Raw genomic sequence first — 15,886 nt, 5'->3', positions numbered from 1 at the left:
CACACAGCAACAGCGTTCCTAACATTAGCTGCTCCGGTCCTCTATCTGTATCAGCAGCGACCATAAATCGGCAATTAAGTCATAAACCAGCGGCAAAATATGCTAATACATGCTAATTAGTGCAAACATCCAGGTAAAATAGTGAGAAATTTACTTACCGAAAAAACTGCAACACAGACTCCTTCGATGATCGGTTAGTACAGTCCACACTACAACAAGCCATATTGTTACAAACACGGACACTGCAGCCCATGTCAACCGCTGGAGGTAGCCGGAGGCCTCTGGGTGTAGCCGCCTGGCCCAGCCGACGCTTTAGCAAAGAGTTAACTGCCTTTTTAAAGCTAAAATAACACTAAAACAGTTGTGGTACAGCCCCCCGCCCCCACAGTGTTCACGGAGGTAGAAACTATCAATAGAGACCAAAAACAAAAAATGTACCAGGCTGTAAATATGTTTTTTTAGGCTGTAAAGTTGGCTATTTTAACATGGGGGTCAATGGAGAATTGCTCACTTCTGGAGCCAGCCCCCAGTGATCCTCACTGCTGAAACCTACAACTCCCCCCTTGGTTAGCAACTTAGCATGGCACCACCAAAAGCTTGTAGCGGTCAATGTTGCTGGTATAGGTGGACATGGATCAGACTCACCCTCCTCCTCCCCAGCTTCATCCTCTTATTCAGACTTGGATGTGACCTGCAGTTGGACTTGAACTTGAAACTGCTCAAATTCAGATTTGTCACAAACTGGACTTAAAGGTTTCCTGTGGAGTATCTGACCTCCAGTAACACTATGGACGTGTTTTTTTCATGAGCGGGTGTTTTGTTTTATCTCGTGCACAAGCACACGCAGGTGACACAATCTTCAGTCCTGCCAATGGTTTCACAGTATTTAACTGTGGCAGCAACAGATGGCAGCAAATGCACCAACCAAGGCAACAAAAGACAACTTCTCACCAGTAAACATGGAGGTAAACAACGCATGATTTACAACTGTTAAAGAATGAGATTCGTAAATCTTTTATGAGGAAAGAAATACATTCAACACATTTGTTATATGAGTTCTGCTGGGTTAACACTTAATGTAAACAGAACTTTTATTTGTTTACACATAAACTCCATAGGGCACCTTTAAGTAGTCTGGACCACAGGCCTTTTCAGGACTGACATGTTTCCCACTTCCAACTTCTACCAAACAATCAAAGAAAAGTCACCACGATGATGATGATTACTGGCTTTTGGCAGCGTTCATGACGTCAGCTACCTCCTGTCATTGTGAAGCACAGTTCACCAAGTGTTGGATTGTTCATTAAAATCATTCATTAGAATTAACATAACTGCATGAATGAGGTTATAAAATAACCTGTGAACGCCACAGCCTCCTCAGTTTGGCCTGGGTTGTGTTGAATGCAACATGGCTCCACATGGTGAGCAACTGAACCGAACTAACAGCTAACAAATGTTACCGTGCTAATCTGTTGAACATTAGCATGCTAGCATTATCGCTGTTAGCATACTGACATTAGCATTTTACTCTCAGTCTTAATAAATACCTTAAGTTTGTCTGTTTTTTTTTTTTTTTACTGATGCTTATTTCTTCATGAAAATGTAATAATGCAGAGAAAAACTTCTGAAGCAAAGATTTTAGCTTTCAAAGCAGCTAACGAAATTTAGATGCTAGCGTTCTTTCTTACTGAAAAGGCAGAAAAGCAAATAAATGCAACCAAAAATGGAAACTCAGTAATTTCATAAAATAATAATAATAATGATACACTGAAAACGACAGGCGGACATGGACATAAGAGGGGTTTTTTCTTACAGGTTTCTGAAAAACAGTCGCATTACTTGCACCCTCCCAGTTTGACTGAGACTGACGAGTCCTCATTATTGCAGCATCTTGTTTTCTTATCTGAACATTTTGTTCAGTTGTGTTTCAGTGTCACTGTCTCTTCAGAGAGCTGACATCCTGTTAAATGGAGAAACCAAAAGAAAAAGCATTCGCACAATCAATCCATACTTTCAAGCTCCATTTAATGTCCTAGCAAAAGGAGTATGTGACTGTTTCTAAGGAGTGAGCAAAATAGAAAGTGCATTTTTTTTTTGTTCACTGGAGTTCAACATAATAAAAAACAAATAATGCAGGTTTTTTTTTTAATGTAAGACGGAGCAGAATTATTAATTTTGTAGAAATAGCAAAGAAATCAATAAAAGGTACTCTGTGGGAGTATTTGGTGGTGTGGCGTAGATCAAAGGCACATCACAGCTTTGTATCTCACTGGGGATTGTTGCACACGCACAGAAAACACACATACACATGCACAAGCCTTCAAAATACATTTTCCGACGTGGCTCTGACACACAGTCTTACGATCTACAGTAATGTTGGTGAAACGTGGTCGTGGAGAAGTTCTGAGAGGTGAGAAATCTTTATCCAGAGCGCGGTGCTTTTGGTTTGAATCTGGAGCCTGTAAAAGTGATAACATAACATTAAGAATGTCCAAGTCAGCCTTTATTCAAGTGGATATGATCCTCAAGAAATCAAATGAAGCAATGGATGACGAGAGAGGGGGGGGGGCTTTTATCTCAGATTCTATTATGTGTGTTTTCTTTTTCTCACTCTTTTTTTTTTCTTTTAAATAGTATCCTTAAAGAATGACCAATCTATCCTTGGTTACAACTGTTCTCACTCTAACAGTCAAAAAAAAAACACAAAAAAAAAAAGAAATTAACATTCAGTAAACATTCTTCTCTAAAGGTAGTTTCCCTTATATAATCTGTAATTTTCCTCTTCCATTATGTATACATAAACAAGTTTAATAACATACCAATCAGTGGTTATTTCACAATTGGAAAAAAGCACAAAATGTTTACACTCTTTTACAGGTAAATAAAAGTTTTTGTCGACTGTTTTCGATCAGGGTGTAGCATAGTTCAGAGTTCGTCTCTTTGTTGTGTTCCGTCTCCTCACGTCCCCTCGTTCTCTGCGTCTCTGCCTTTAGATCTTTACATACAAATATTGACAAAGTGGCGGCTTGTGCTCCGAAGCCATCGAGTCTTTTCAAGAGCGGTATAATCATAAGGAGGAGAGGGGAGGGGAGGGAGGGAGGGAGAAAGGGAGGGAAGGTGGGGGGGTTGGAGGTGCTGGGAGAGGGGGGAGGAGGTGGGGGCTCATAGCTGGCCCTCGCTGCAGTGGCTGTCCTGACTGCTGCCGGGCTTCTCCGCGTCCTGACCGGGCAGCTCTTTGAGGATGAGGGCGGCGCTCTTCTCCGAGAACTCGTCGCCGTCGGGCTCGAGGCCGTCGGGGCAGGGCAGCTTCAGAAACTCCTCCCTCAGCTGAGCCGTGTGTCTCTGCAGGGAGAGGTTGAGGGTACAGATTGTGAAGGAGGGTCAGTGTGAACCTGAGAATATATGGGAGATAAGGTGGTGGGACAGTGGAGCTGCTCAGGCAGGGCATTCCTTAACTTTAAAACACTGAAGCTAAGTGACAAGAACCTGATCCTCAGTGGCCTGTAGCTGTGTCTGGGCCTCTTATCACAGGAGCTGAATTATTTACACAGGGGATTAATTGTACCTACTTACTGCCAGAGGGAGCAGAGAGAGGAGACACTCACAGTTTGTGGGTTATTGTTATTGAGTGTGAGTGTGTGTCTGTGTGTTATGAGCGCTCAGCAGGACCGACTGGGCTTCATCCTTGTTTGTGAGCTGCCTCTGGTTCCATGATCTACACAACACTTTTGTAGCACAGCTGTGACTTAGACTGCTACAAGTCTTTTAGGTGTGAGACCAGGAGGCCCGGGAACCTGTAATACTGGCCGCTGTTGCATTTCCACTACCTTCAGTCCTATTTAATGACATTACCTTCAGCGCGGCGGCATGATGGGACATGGTGCGGCCGACCCTCTTGTCGCTGCTGTACTGCTGGATGTCGGCGATCCACTCCTCGCACTGAGACATGATCTCTGTCCGCTTCAGGTAGAAGTGTCTGTGAATCACCTGCAAATACGTGACACAAACAGCGGTCAGGCGCAGGGAAACACAACGACGTGACGCTTCCGTGCTGTCAGAATGAAAACAGAAATGTTCACATTTGAGCTGATGATTTTTTTTTACCAGCTGAGCATAACTTTAACAGCTGGAAGTTATTTCTGACAGATGTGCGGGAAGCTTGCTGATTACTGGGCCGTCCTCGAACGGAACAGCTGAGCTCACGTCATTCATCGGCGTCACTCTACGATTTATCTTCTAAAGCGCATTACACAGCAAACCCATTCCTCTCTGACAATAAGAAGCGTCAACAAGCTCCACTTCTGTCCTCAGACCTCCATCACTGAGGGGCTGCTTATTACAGAAGGCGCTTCAGCCGCTCTCCGACATCCAAGGTACGACACTTCGCTCAACGGATGATGTCAATCATCTACACACACACACACACACACACACACAAGTCCCCCTCGCTTTCCTGTCCTTCCAGGCCGACTTCCTAGCAACAGTCGCCAGGGCCGAGTCATCAGTATGCAGTGAGCACTGTAGCGGGTGTGTCTGTAGCTGCTAGTCCGCTGGTGGTGGTGATGGTGGTCGGGGAGGGGGGGGGGGTCAGTTAGTTATTATGGTGGCTGCTGATTTGCTGCTTTACCAGGAGAGGGGAGGCGAAGCGGCCATGGGGGGGGGGGGGGGGGGGGGGGGTTTGGGGACGGCTTTAATCTCTGTCTTCCTTCTACATCTCCCTCTGCACACTCCATCTTCATTCCATTTTTTTGGTCGTTACTTTCCATCTCTTCCCCCTCTCTATTGTTCATCCCACCCAATCGCCCACCGCCATCCCCCCACTCCCCACTCCCCCTGCTGCTTAACTTACATCCAGGGAGGTGGGAGCGATGGTTCCCCCCCCCAGCTCAGAGGGAATGTTTCAACCTCACAGACGTGCAGTAAACACGGTGAGATCGGCTGCTGCTGCTGCAGCTGAAACCCTCTTAAAGTGGAGACATATTCAACCCATAACAATAAATGATGAAGACAGAGACATGTCTGATGTCATACACGGACATGTTCAGACATGCCGTGGTTTAAATGGGGGGCATTTTCCCATGGGCCCCATGAGCCGTTTGACTTGTGGTATTTGGACGTGGTCATTGATCACAGAGGAAGCTCTGTATGCAAACCATCTCTGATCAGGAAGCACATGTCGGATTAGGTCGTCTTGACAAATGACCTTTCAGGAAATACATGTCCTTCTGCACGTACACACACACACACACAGATACACACACAGATACAGGTACATGGAGGAATGTACACACGGCTAACGCTGAGCTTGTATGTGCTCTCCTCTGGTGGAAAGCCCTTGGCTGCCAGATAGACTCATTGACCTTTGAAGCAATGCTGTCCACTCATTATTCCACAGGGCAACCGAGGGAGGCAGAAGAGCCGAGGAACAGATGTGCGGAAACGCCCGAACACATGCGGGGGGGTGGGGGGGGGGGGGGGGGGGGTCAAGGGCGAGAAGTGAATCACGCCGCCATTAAAAACTTCCTTATTCCTGGTTTTCCTGTATTCCATCAGGAGAGCGTCAAGGCCTCAGGTAACCGGCCCCCACTAAACCCTGACCCACTCACAAGACTGGAGCATAAATATTTCTAACCAAACGGCCACAGTGTCAAACAGGTTGCTACCATCTACTTATGACAACACGAACTAATCTTACAGAGATCCCTCTGTGACGCAGTGAGACACACGGCTCAATGGAACAACCCTTGTAAGGACAACTTCCACTTTGTGCCGTGGGTGAGTGTGTTACTCTGTGATATTGTGTAGCCGTGAAAGGTTCATCGAGTGCAGCTCTCGCTCCACATGAGCCCGGCCTCCAAACGTCAGCCCAACAATATATAGAAGAGGATTCAACCTCTAACGCTTACCCCCCCCCCCACCCCAACCATTCACCCCACCCATTCACCCCACCCATGCCACTGCTTTCCCTACAGCTATCAATCACATGGTCTGGTCCATGGCACTGACCCTCATCCTATGGTGCTAAACCACATGGGGGGGGGGGGGGGCAGTGTTGGTGATATTTGCCTGAGATGATGTGGAGCTACTTAAGGTTGTCACCTGTCAGTGGCTCCACGCTGACAAGTGACATAACTGTCGCTGACGCGCTGAGGCCCCCACGTTTATACCGCCCCCCCCGTCGGGCTCCGACCCTTAGACACTCAGAGTCCGGGCACAGCCCCGAGGACAATGCTGCGTTTGCTCTCAAACACACAGACGAACACACATCCTGCTAACAACATACACACAGCCACAGCTCTTTCATACCTCAAACATGCACAGTTACATGTGTACTTTCTTTCGTTCTCTCTCTCACAGACACAAACATTCATACACAAAATGATCCATATTTTAACATGTAGCCCATTGTCCTTAATTCCACCTGACAATTTGCTGCTGTATAATTCAAGCCTGTACTCCCCCCTCTATAAATAGCATGTGGTAGCACTGAGTTTCTCTCTCTCTCTCTCTCTCTCTCTCTCTCACACACACACAAAAAAAAAAAAAAACGTCTGTACCGTTCGATCCTACCATCATTCATCAGAAGGGACTCATGGACCTGGGGCCTAGGACCTATAATTGTACTCAGCAAACTGAGGTGACATGTTAGCAGGTGTAGCATAGTCAAACATTCTCACCAAAGACTCCACCCACTGGTTAGCACCTCCTCAGGTCGGGGGATGCACAGATGGAACAACAAACCAATAAACTCAACAACAGACGCTGCCATCTTTGGACCCCCTAACAGGGGCCCAGAATGGGAAGGGGTGACTTCAGAGCAAAGTGCGGTAAGATTTATAACACACTTTCCGAAGTGAGGATGCAGCCATGTTGAAAACGAGGCCGAGATGATGGATAAATGTAAGACAGGGTTAGAGGAGGGTGGAGCTGTTGCCAGATCAGAGCCTGCTGTTATTCATCAACGGTGCGAGAGACCAACCAGAACAGCAAAGGTTGATGCGAAGGCCTGTGATGAAGCCGTACAGCCAAATCACACACCGCTCCGAGAAGACAGAGGCCAACTGGCTCATATGGACATGGCATCTTCTAGGACAAGCTGAGCAACTCTATTGATTTTCAGTCATTCTGAAAGACAGGTTCCTGGAGGGACAGCAGTAGGGAACCACGCGTGTAATGATGGGTCTGGGTCTTTGGAACTGAAACAACGCTGTGAGCCAAAGAACAGGGGAGGGGGGGGGGGACGGGTCCCTCCAGGGATGCTTCTCGTAAAAGTTGCTGCATTTCTGTGTCGGGATCCCAAAGTGCTAAAGATGCCGCCTCATGAGAAGTGACAGCGTGAGCTTAGGCAACTGAGAGACTTGACAGCGTCAATCTCGTGAGACGCATCAGCCAAGCTGCAGCGGGGGGGGGGGGGGGCATCAGCGGACACTGCTGAATCTTCCAAACCTGGCACATGGGGGTCTGTGAGCTGGAACTGTTCACTGGTTATCCCGTAAATCCATTTTGTTGGTGGTTTTCCCCGTCCGTGTCTCAGCTGAGGGGACTTAAAAGGCGCTAAAAGGCCAGTGGTGAGAAAAAGCACATGGGAGTATCTCACCAGGCTTAATTGAATTTTTGTGTGCGTATGCGTGCGATTTGCTCAGCCCGGTGGCACGGCCTTGTCCTACTGCGTCTCCCTCAGCATCTCTCGGTCCAACGGTCCGTTTCAACTGACATGGCTGAGCAGTTGTCACAGATCCAGCATCAGCGCCTGCTGTGCGAGACTCGAACGGTTCACCTTCAAACGCCGAGAGAAATACACACAGCGCTGGCTGTGGATTCATGGAGGGAGGGTGTTACTGAACTTAACACAAATGGTTTCATTCAGGACATGGATACACACCCTGAATGAATTTTAATAACTGACGACAGCAGTAAATGTCTCTTCAGAAAACTTTGCCTGACATCCCACTATTTTCCTGTTTTTCTAGTTTTTTTTTTCCTCATGTGAGCCTGTCAAGGTGATTGGATAACTTTTTTTCTTTTCCTCACTCCAAAGCGCTCCCTTCCCTCTGTTCTTCTTTTCTTGACATTTCTGAATGAGCCTGCTTTGGATGAGCAGGTTGAAAGACTGCTTTTATTTATTTATTTATTTATTTTTTTTACAAGGCAATATCTGTCTCACGAAAACCATTTAAAGGATCACAGGAAGTCAGAAAACTGTGAGATAGAGAAGGGGTAGATGGGCTGGGGAGAGTGATACGCCGTCGTCCAGACAGTGTAATCTACCGAGGAATTAATAAAGGGGGGGAGGGGGGGGGGGGGGGGGGGGGGGTTATAATTAGAGCATGAGCCCAAACGTCCCTCAGGGAGGAGAGGTGGCTTTTTCTTTCACGTTTCAGTTTCTGCACTGAAACAGACAGAATACATCATGAAGGGCAGACGTGTGCAGCTAATATATGATGGGGATAGTTCTGTATTCCATTTTAGCTTTGTGTTCAGTGTGGAAGTGGAAAATATAAAACTCTAAATGACGTAAAGAGAAAAAAATAAATAAATAAAAAAAATATATTTTATGGCTGTGGTGCCCCTGAGCAAGGCACCGATCCACCCCGGCTCCCCCGGGCGCCTCACTAGGCAGCCCCCTGCCCCAGCATCTCTAGTGCATGTGCATGCTTGTGTGTATGTGTGTGTTTCGTTCACTTGATGTGAGTAAAATGCAGAGAGTAATTTCCTCAGGAGGGATCAATAAAGTAATTAAAATTAAAAAAAAAAAAAAAGAAAGGCTCTGTGAAGAACCAAATTAGGCTTCATGTACTGACTCACAGTGAAGCTATGGGTTCACACTTGAGCTCTGCAACCTGGCTAGGCTGGATTTAGACAGTTTATGCAGGTGTACTGCAGGTTTGGATTAGCTGTGAGCCCCACATTTTTTTTTTTTACCATTATTAAACATCAAATTTGACCAATAACCATTCCTTTCTATAAAAAGATTACAATAATTATACACATACTGATCATTTTGCCCTTGTCTTGATTCATACTAACATATGCACCACTCTTATGGTACATTCAGACCACGAGCAAAGCTGAGTTTCGCCTTACTTGCGAATGTCGCCACTGGACTGTTTTTGGCGTATTTCACAATCGACAGATATTCAGAAATATTCCCCCTTAACAGCCAATGGGAGTAGTCCTTTCAGAAAGAAGGAGGGGCTTGCCTCCCACTGACACCACATACCTTAGCAACGTTTATATTTCCGCCATCAACCATGACCGAAATAACCACTATTGCTGCTCTGTATGAGAAAGTCAGCTGTGTTCCAGCAAAGTTCCTGTTTTCTATTCTTTGTCAGGTTCTTGAGTTTCTGTTCTTCGATGACTTAGCCAGTTTATGGATATTTGAAAAGATGTTGTAGACCTGTGTTCAGCCTTAATGTTCCTGACACTTCAAGGAATAACAGTGAACGAATGACATTTTATTCTGAAACACCGAACCAAACAGGTTAGAGTGTGCGGGTAAGTGAGCCCTTACCTCTTTGAAGCATGGTGACGGGTTGCGCATCTGCTCCAGCATGGCCCATTTGACGGTGGCCTGTCGGATGTTGCCGTCGTATTCCCGTGAGCTCTGGGTGCCACTGGGAGTCCCGCGGGAGCGTTCATACCCCGGCTCGTTGAAGTAAGGCTCAGCCACCAGGATGAGGGACTGCACTGACACTAGCACCTACGGCAGATTGTCACAGATTAACACCGTTTTCTGATGAAAATATTCAGGATTAACACAAATTAAAACATTCTGTAAAAAAAAAAAAAAAAAAAAAAAGCTAAATGCTAGCTGGTTTGGTTTCCAGGTGAGCCGGGGTACTACATCAATTTCAAGAAATTCCAAAGTAAAAGTCTCACATTTATGCCTTAAAATACCTGGAAAAATCCTGAAATTGATATATTGGTCTGTTGGTAAATTACTCTGATATCCCCTCTGTGTCCTCAATATCCAAAGTCTCTGAATTCGATTTGGCAGTGGTGGACACTTAGGAGACAGTCTGACAAAGGCACGGAATATTTTGGCCCCATAAAGATATATCCTTCAATATATCTTTATTAACAGCCCAATTAATGACTTGGCCTGTCTCAAGGAGACTGAGGACATCCTCCTGCATCACTCTGTCAGTTCCAAGCCACTGCATTACCAACAATGACGATCGTGCTTGGGGCTTGGAGGCCTGCCTACTGGCCCCCGCCACGCTGGAGCTGGATGCACTTGAATATGTGGATTCCACTGAACTTCAACGGATGCGATCTGTCCGTCTAAACCGGGTTCCTAAATTTTAAAATGTCAGCCAGCATCCAGCCCCGCTGATGACCGCTTGATTCCAGCCCATTCCCCTGTCTCCTCTTCACCACCACCCCCCCCCGCCCTAACCCCCCCCCCCCCCCCCCCAAACTCCCTCGCAACCTCGCTTTTTTCCCCCCATTATTGATCCACAGCACGCTAACTGGAATGATAATCAATGGAGACATCTCTATGCGCTCTCCAACCCTACAAATGAGGGAATTCTTAAAAAAAAAAAAAAAAAAAAAAAAAAGAAAGAAGGAAAGAAAGAGAGATCTCTTTCCACGGGCTCTGGCTCGCTTGTTGTTGGATCAATAGTTATGGAAAATGAATGCGTGCGTGGAGAGCAACCAAATAATGGCGAGGGTGTGTGACAACATGTTGTGCTCATGCTTTGTACACGCAGTAGTGCCTTCATGCTACACACATTATCTACCGCACACACTGGAAGTCCAACCCCTTAAGGCTTTAGATGAGGAAAACACTAATAAACGTCTCTTGGTTAGCAGGAATATTCTCTTACCCATGAATAACATCGGAAAAATGAAACTATTATTGAAAAATGCAGCTTTACAATAACTCAGCTTATAAACAGCAGTTTAAATGAAGCTGTTGGAACATGCCATGGTGTATCCAAAGATGGGTTTCAAAGTCAAAATAAGTGTTAAACTTGTCAGGCTTGCTTTTAAAATGCACAACTAAAGAAAAGAGATGAGCAGAAAAAGAAAAAAAAAATAAATGAAGACTGCAGAAACCTCATCAGTGCAAAGTGAAAGCTCAATCCACTAAATCAAGTCTACAAACACATGGAATTTGATCTAAACGTGCTATTGAAGCCAACTGATTCCAGCTTCAAGATGAGTGATGTGTGTGTGAGCAGGCATAACCCGGAGGATCAAACGATATGGGGTTTGTGTTTGGTTGATTAACACCGACACACTGTCACCAAAGCCGAATAATACCTAGACTTTAAAAAAAGGATCCGTCATGTCAGCTGTCGAAAGCACCGAGCCCCATGAATACAGAGCCCCCCCCCCGGGGGGTGCTGTAATGACAGGGCAGCCATAAACTACAGCTACAGTGTGACACAAAGACTGAGACGACAGACGAAGCGACTCTGTCGGGATGGATCTCCGCCTCACCTGTAAAAAGCTTGAGGTCTGTGGGTTCCATTTCTCCTCTGGTCTCCCGTGCCATGTGTTGAGGATACTTAAACATACCTGGTTAACACACAGACACACACACACACACACAAAAAAAAAAAAACATTAAGAAAATTCAAGCTCAGCCAAATGGAGTATTCCCCACATGTAGCAGCATTAAAGCGTGACACATCCATTACACTGGTGCCAGACTCTGGGTCTGGGACATTCAGGACAAAACGCCTTTTGGGAACGTTATGTGTTGTTCATATATATCAGCGGTTCTAACTCCATCAAGCTCTCTGTGTTTGCGGAGAAAAAAAAAAAAAAAGTAGCTTGTAGTTTCATTGAACCCTAATATACACACTCCACTGTCTAATGCTATATATCCTACCTTTATGACGAGTCTCTGCTTTTTCTTGAAAGTATTTACAGAGGTGTTGATTCCAATGATCATGCTGTACTGCTCTGTACAGACAGGTGTTTCTATTATTCTGTCCACCCATTTATATCAATGAGGGTAGGCTTAATAGTTGGAAACCCTAACTAGCTCCAACCCCCCACGACACCTCTTGTTAGCCAAGCTTGTTCTGATGCATCTGCCTGGTTGCTTGCTCCCCCCTCAGCTCTACCACTGATGTAGGAAATCCCAGGTTTTTCTTATAGCAGCTGTCTGGGCCCATTATGGAAATACGTGCGGACTGTCAGTGGCTGCCTAATGAGGTGCAGCAGATTGGGTAAGCTTCAGCACCTTGAACCCCCCGCCTCTCCCCAGCTCCTCGATGGAAAGAAGCCAAGGCCACAGTGGAATAGCTGTACATATTCAAACATGTCTGAAGGTAGCCCGAGAGGGATGTCCACTTCCAAATGTCAAGTTTGAAGAAAAAAAAAAAACCAACTTGACAGACCTGGGAAGGTCTTCAGATATACGCTGAAGACCTTTAACACCATAATGGGTGATTGATGGACAACCAGAACCAGGCAGGTTATTTTTGCTCATCCACTCATTATAAAGTCTGTGGAGATGTTGTTGAGTTGGACTGCAAGGTCAAACCCTCTCAACCCTAGACTGTTCATAGTCACTGCATGTCTTAGACACAGCATACGGTTACTTTCAGAATATGTTGTCCTACCTCAGAGATGCCATCGTTTGGAATTTTAAATGGAATTTTTTATTTAAAAAAAAAAAATATATATATATTAATTTGAATTTTGGCATATACAATGAAAAATAAATCATTTATTTATCAGCTTGAAAGGGTAGGATAAAAGCCTCCCTCACATTTACTTGATAGAAGTCTAACATCAACAGACAACTCACTTTGCCGTCATTGTAGAGGTTAGGGTTAAAGCGCACGCTGTGTCCGCCCGTCGTCTCCAGGTTGACCAGCGGAGGCGAGTTGGGATAGTCTTGGGGAAAATACACGTCGAACTCGAAGCAGCCGTTGGCGTACGGGGTGTCGGCCGGACCTGTGATGAGAACCTGTGAGCACAAAGAGGAGGGGGGGGGGCTTTAACGCATACAGCCTGAGAGAGGGGAGTTATTAATCACACACTGAAAGGGGGGTTAATTAAAGAAAGGTGGGCGCGCTGATATCGGTAAATATGGATTAAACAAAGGGCAAAAAGGCTAGATATTAATGGAGAAATGGTGCCCACTCCCTTTCAGGTTTTTCAACGGCCACAACAATGTAATTACCAAACAGACTAAAGCAAGAGACCAACACTATCTACAGTACTCATGGCATTTATAGCAAAATCCAATTTATTTCCTCCCTAAATGAGATCTGCTCATTAATCAAAGAAAAGCAATCACTTAAAGACAAACAAATAATCTAAATCACCAGCCTCAATGTTAAACCCCAAATCCATATAATTACTAAACAACAGGGTTCAAGGATTTCAGTTTTGAGAAGCAGAACTGAGGCAAAGATTTCCTTAACTCAGGTCTGTGACACTGCTCCTTTGTATTTAGGTCACTCTGCATGATCAGCGACTGAAAAACCTTTTACATGAGGATGAGATTTGTTCCTCTTCGGTCTCTTTCTTGCATTTTGTCTTCCTCCCGCTCCCTTGCGAATCAGACCGACTCTGAGCATGAGCAAGTGAGCGATCCCACCCCTCACCCCCCCCAAAACATCATCACGGACCAGCGACACCAGCTCAAACACCTGTCCGTGCTGTAGGATCGGGGTGGCCACACAAGTCAAGTAAAAGGACAGGGTTTTTTTTCTTCCGAAAGACATGACACCTGGGAGACAACCTGGAGGAAAATGTGTTTTTCTTTCAGAACAGCCCGGCTCTTGTCTAAACCACCACCATCGGTCTCAATGGTGTTGCCATGGTTTGCAACACTGAGATGACTTGGCAACTACACTTGGCAAAGACACTTCTTGAGGGTTGCCGGACGCCACTCATGCATGAAGTTTATTTTGACATGAACATTTAGACCCAACACTTTTGCTACACTTCCAACCAAAGTTGGGTAAATCTGGTATGGAGGAAAGAGGACAAAGATCTTTTCCTTCTACATCCCACCTCGTGAGAACAGCGGGTCAGAAATCTTTTTTGCAGTGATGTGTTTGTGTGTTTCTGTTTTGATTCTGACTTTGTTGGTGGTATGGGAAAAAAAAATGGAACAGTGTAATGGCTTTTGGTTTGTCTTTATATTTTGCCTTGTTTCTACCTGCACCCTGGTAGTAGGTAATACTTTATGAGCACCAGGAGGTGGTGGTAATGCCCTTAGAAGCTGTTTGCTTACCGCCACTAATCAACAAAAGCAGAAGAAGAAGAAAGCAACATTACCAGGAGCCGGTAAAACCTGAGTTGCTTTGAGATTAGATTCAACTGTTCAAACAGGAGGAACATGCAAAGCCAAAGAGGACTGCTACAATCAAAAAGTTCTGTGTGCAACTCCTTCACAAAAAAAAAAAAAAAAAAAAAACGAGATGCAGTCCTTCGAAGAACGTTCGCTCCGATAGTTCCCAGTGAATATGGAAAACGGCGAGGATTCTGACATTTCGCAGAGGAGATTCTGCCGTTAATCAGCTCATGGGGCAAGAGCTGTTTATTAAATGTCAGTGGAGGAATGAGTCAGAGCTGTCATTGACAAGCCCGTACGGTAAAAAACACCAGACATAGTAACACGGTACACTACATCCTGACGGAACAGACGAGAAGACACAAGTGTTCACTCAGTCTACCTCAGTCCTCGTGTGTCCCCAAATGAATAAACGCCATCTAAAAAGGTCATCGTGTGGTGGTGTCAGGCCTGACGTGGTACTTTACCTTCATGATGTCCAGCCTCTCCTCATCACAGCGGACAAACACGCTGGACGAGGACGACAGGGGCAGAGAGGTGGACAGGGTGACGGCCTCCTGGGCGAGGCGGCGTGATCGGGCAGCGCTGTTGGTGTCGCTGGCGTTCTTCACCTGAGACATGTAGTGGTAGTTGACCTTGAACATGAGCTTGCCGTCTTCGTCCTCTGAGACCATTTCGAAAGTGTCTGGACGGAGAGAGAGACAGAGAGAGAGAAGAAGTGCGAGGATGTTTCGAGTGTTGCCGTGTGGTTGTACCACAGGAACGTACCCATTCTCACATCCATCATCATCATCATCATACTTCCTCTAATAAACCTTTAAAGTTGATCAGATCTTTCAACCTTTGTTTGCTTCTTCTGGTCCGACTGGTCTCTGGTAATGCCAGTTAAAAACACACTAATGTTTTATTATAGTGAGTGATGGCTGTGCCCTGGCTGTCTTCAGCGTTTCCGTGCTGTCTGAACAGTGAAACAAGACTGTTTACACTCAAGTCACTTGCAATTACTTCGGACATCAAGCTACTTACGGAAATCAATTGCAACACAGCAAAACCGGCGGAATGAATTAGGACATGGCTGAATGGAAAGTGATGGACAAAGTCAGAAGGGGTGAGCAGAACGGGGAACGTCGCCTGGGTCTGCTTCCATTTCAGAGTTGGGGCGTGAACACATCCAAAAGCATAAAGATATATCAGCTCACCAAACTGCAGCTTCTTCATGGCAGCTACGTATTTTTCCTCCAGAGAGCGCAGGATGGACAGGGGCTTCGGCCGGCTCGACACCTTCCTCGAAGACTCCACCAGCTTCCTCTCTGGTAAGGAGACAGGATTTTAAGGTTTGGAAATCATGAAGAGCAGAGTTTAAAAAAAAAAAAACAACAACAAAAAAAAAGAAACAGAGCATCAGAGGGTGGGGGGCATCAGCTTCAGGATGTCTTCCCCTTGTGACAACCCTGCAAGGCCCAGCCTGCCCACAGGGCTATTAATCAGAAGAGTCACCTTAGCAAGCAACTGGTGTAATCTCTGCACTGATCTCTGTGTGAAGCAGACATACACAGGCATGCACACAAAGAAGGACAACAAAAAAAAAAACCTGCTGGAAACGGGCAGAGC

At 45.7% G+C, this 15,886-nt stretch overlaps 1 protein-coding gene across 5 annotated transcripts in view; it reads right to left on the bottom strand.

Moving 5' to 3' along the window:
* Positions 1–2,004: 2,004 nt before the first annotated feature.
* Positions 2,005–15,886, bottom strand: part of birc6 (baculoviral IAP repeat containing 6) — a 76,051-nt gene continuing 62,169 nt past the window's right edge. For all 5 annotated transcript variants that reach the window (XM_041050498.1, XM_041050501.1, XM_041050500.1 and 2 more), the window contains exons 67-73: positions 15,475–15,585; positions 14,743–14,960; positions 12,776–12,937; positions 11,455–11,532; positions 9,515–9,703; positions 3,853–3,987; positions 2,005–3,342 (exon numbers count right to left, since the gene is read on the bottom strand). In XM_041050498.1, coding sequence (XP_040906432.1) covers positions 3,163–3,342; positions 3,853–3,987; positions 9,515–9,703; positions 11,455–11,532; positions 12,776–12,937; positions 14,743–14,960; positions 15,475–15,585 — 1,073 coding nt within the window. In that variant the 3' untranslated portion in view covers positions 2,005–3,162. The remainder of the gene's footprint in view (positions 3,343–3,852; positions 3,988–9,514; positions 9,704–11,454; positions 11,533–12,775; positions 12,938–14,742; positions 14,961–15,474; positions 15,586–15,886) is intronic.

The sequence above is a fragment of the Toxotes jaculatrix genome, chromosome 11, assembly GCF_017976425.1.
Source record: "Toxotes jaculatrix isolate fToxJac2 chromosome 11, fToxJac2.pri, whole genome shotgun sequence".
In the NCBI taxonomy this organism is placed as follows: Eukaryota; Metazoa; Chordata; class Actinopteri; family Toxotidae; genus Toxotes; species Toxotes jaculatrix.
Note: the sequence above shows the minus strand (reverse complement) of the source record. Positions and strands in the feature narration are given on the sequence as shown.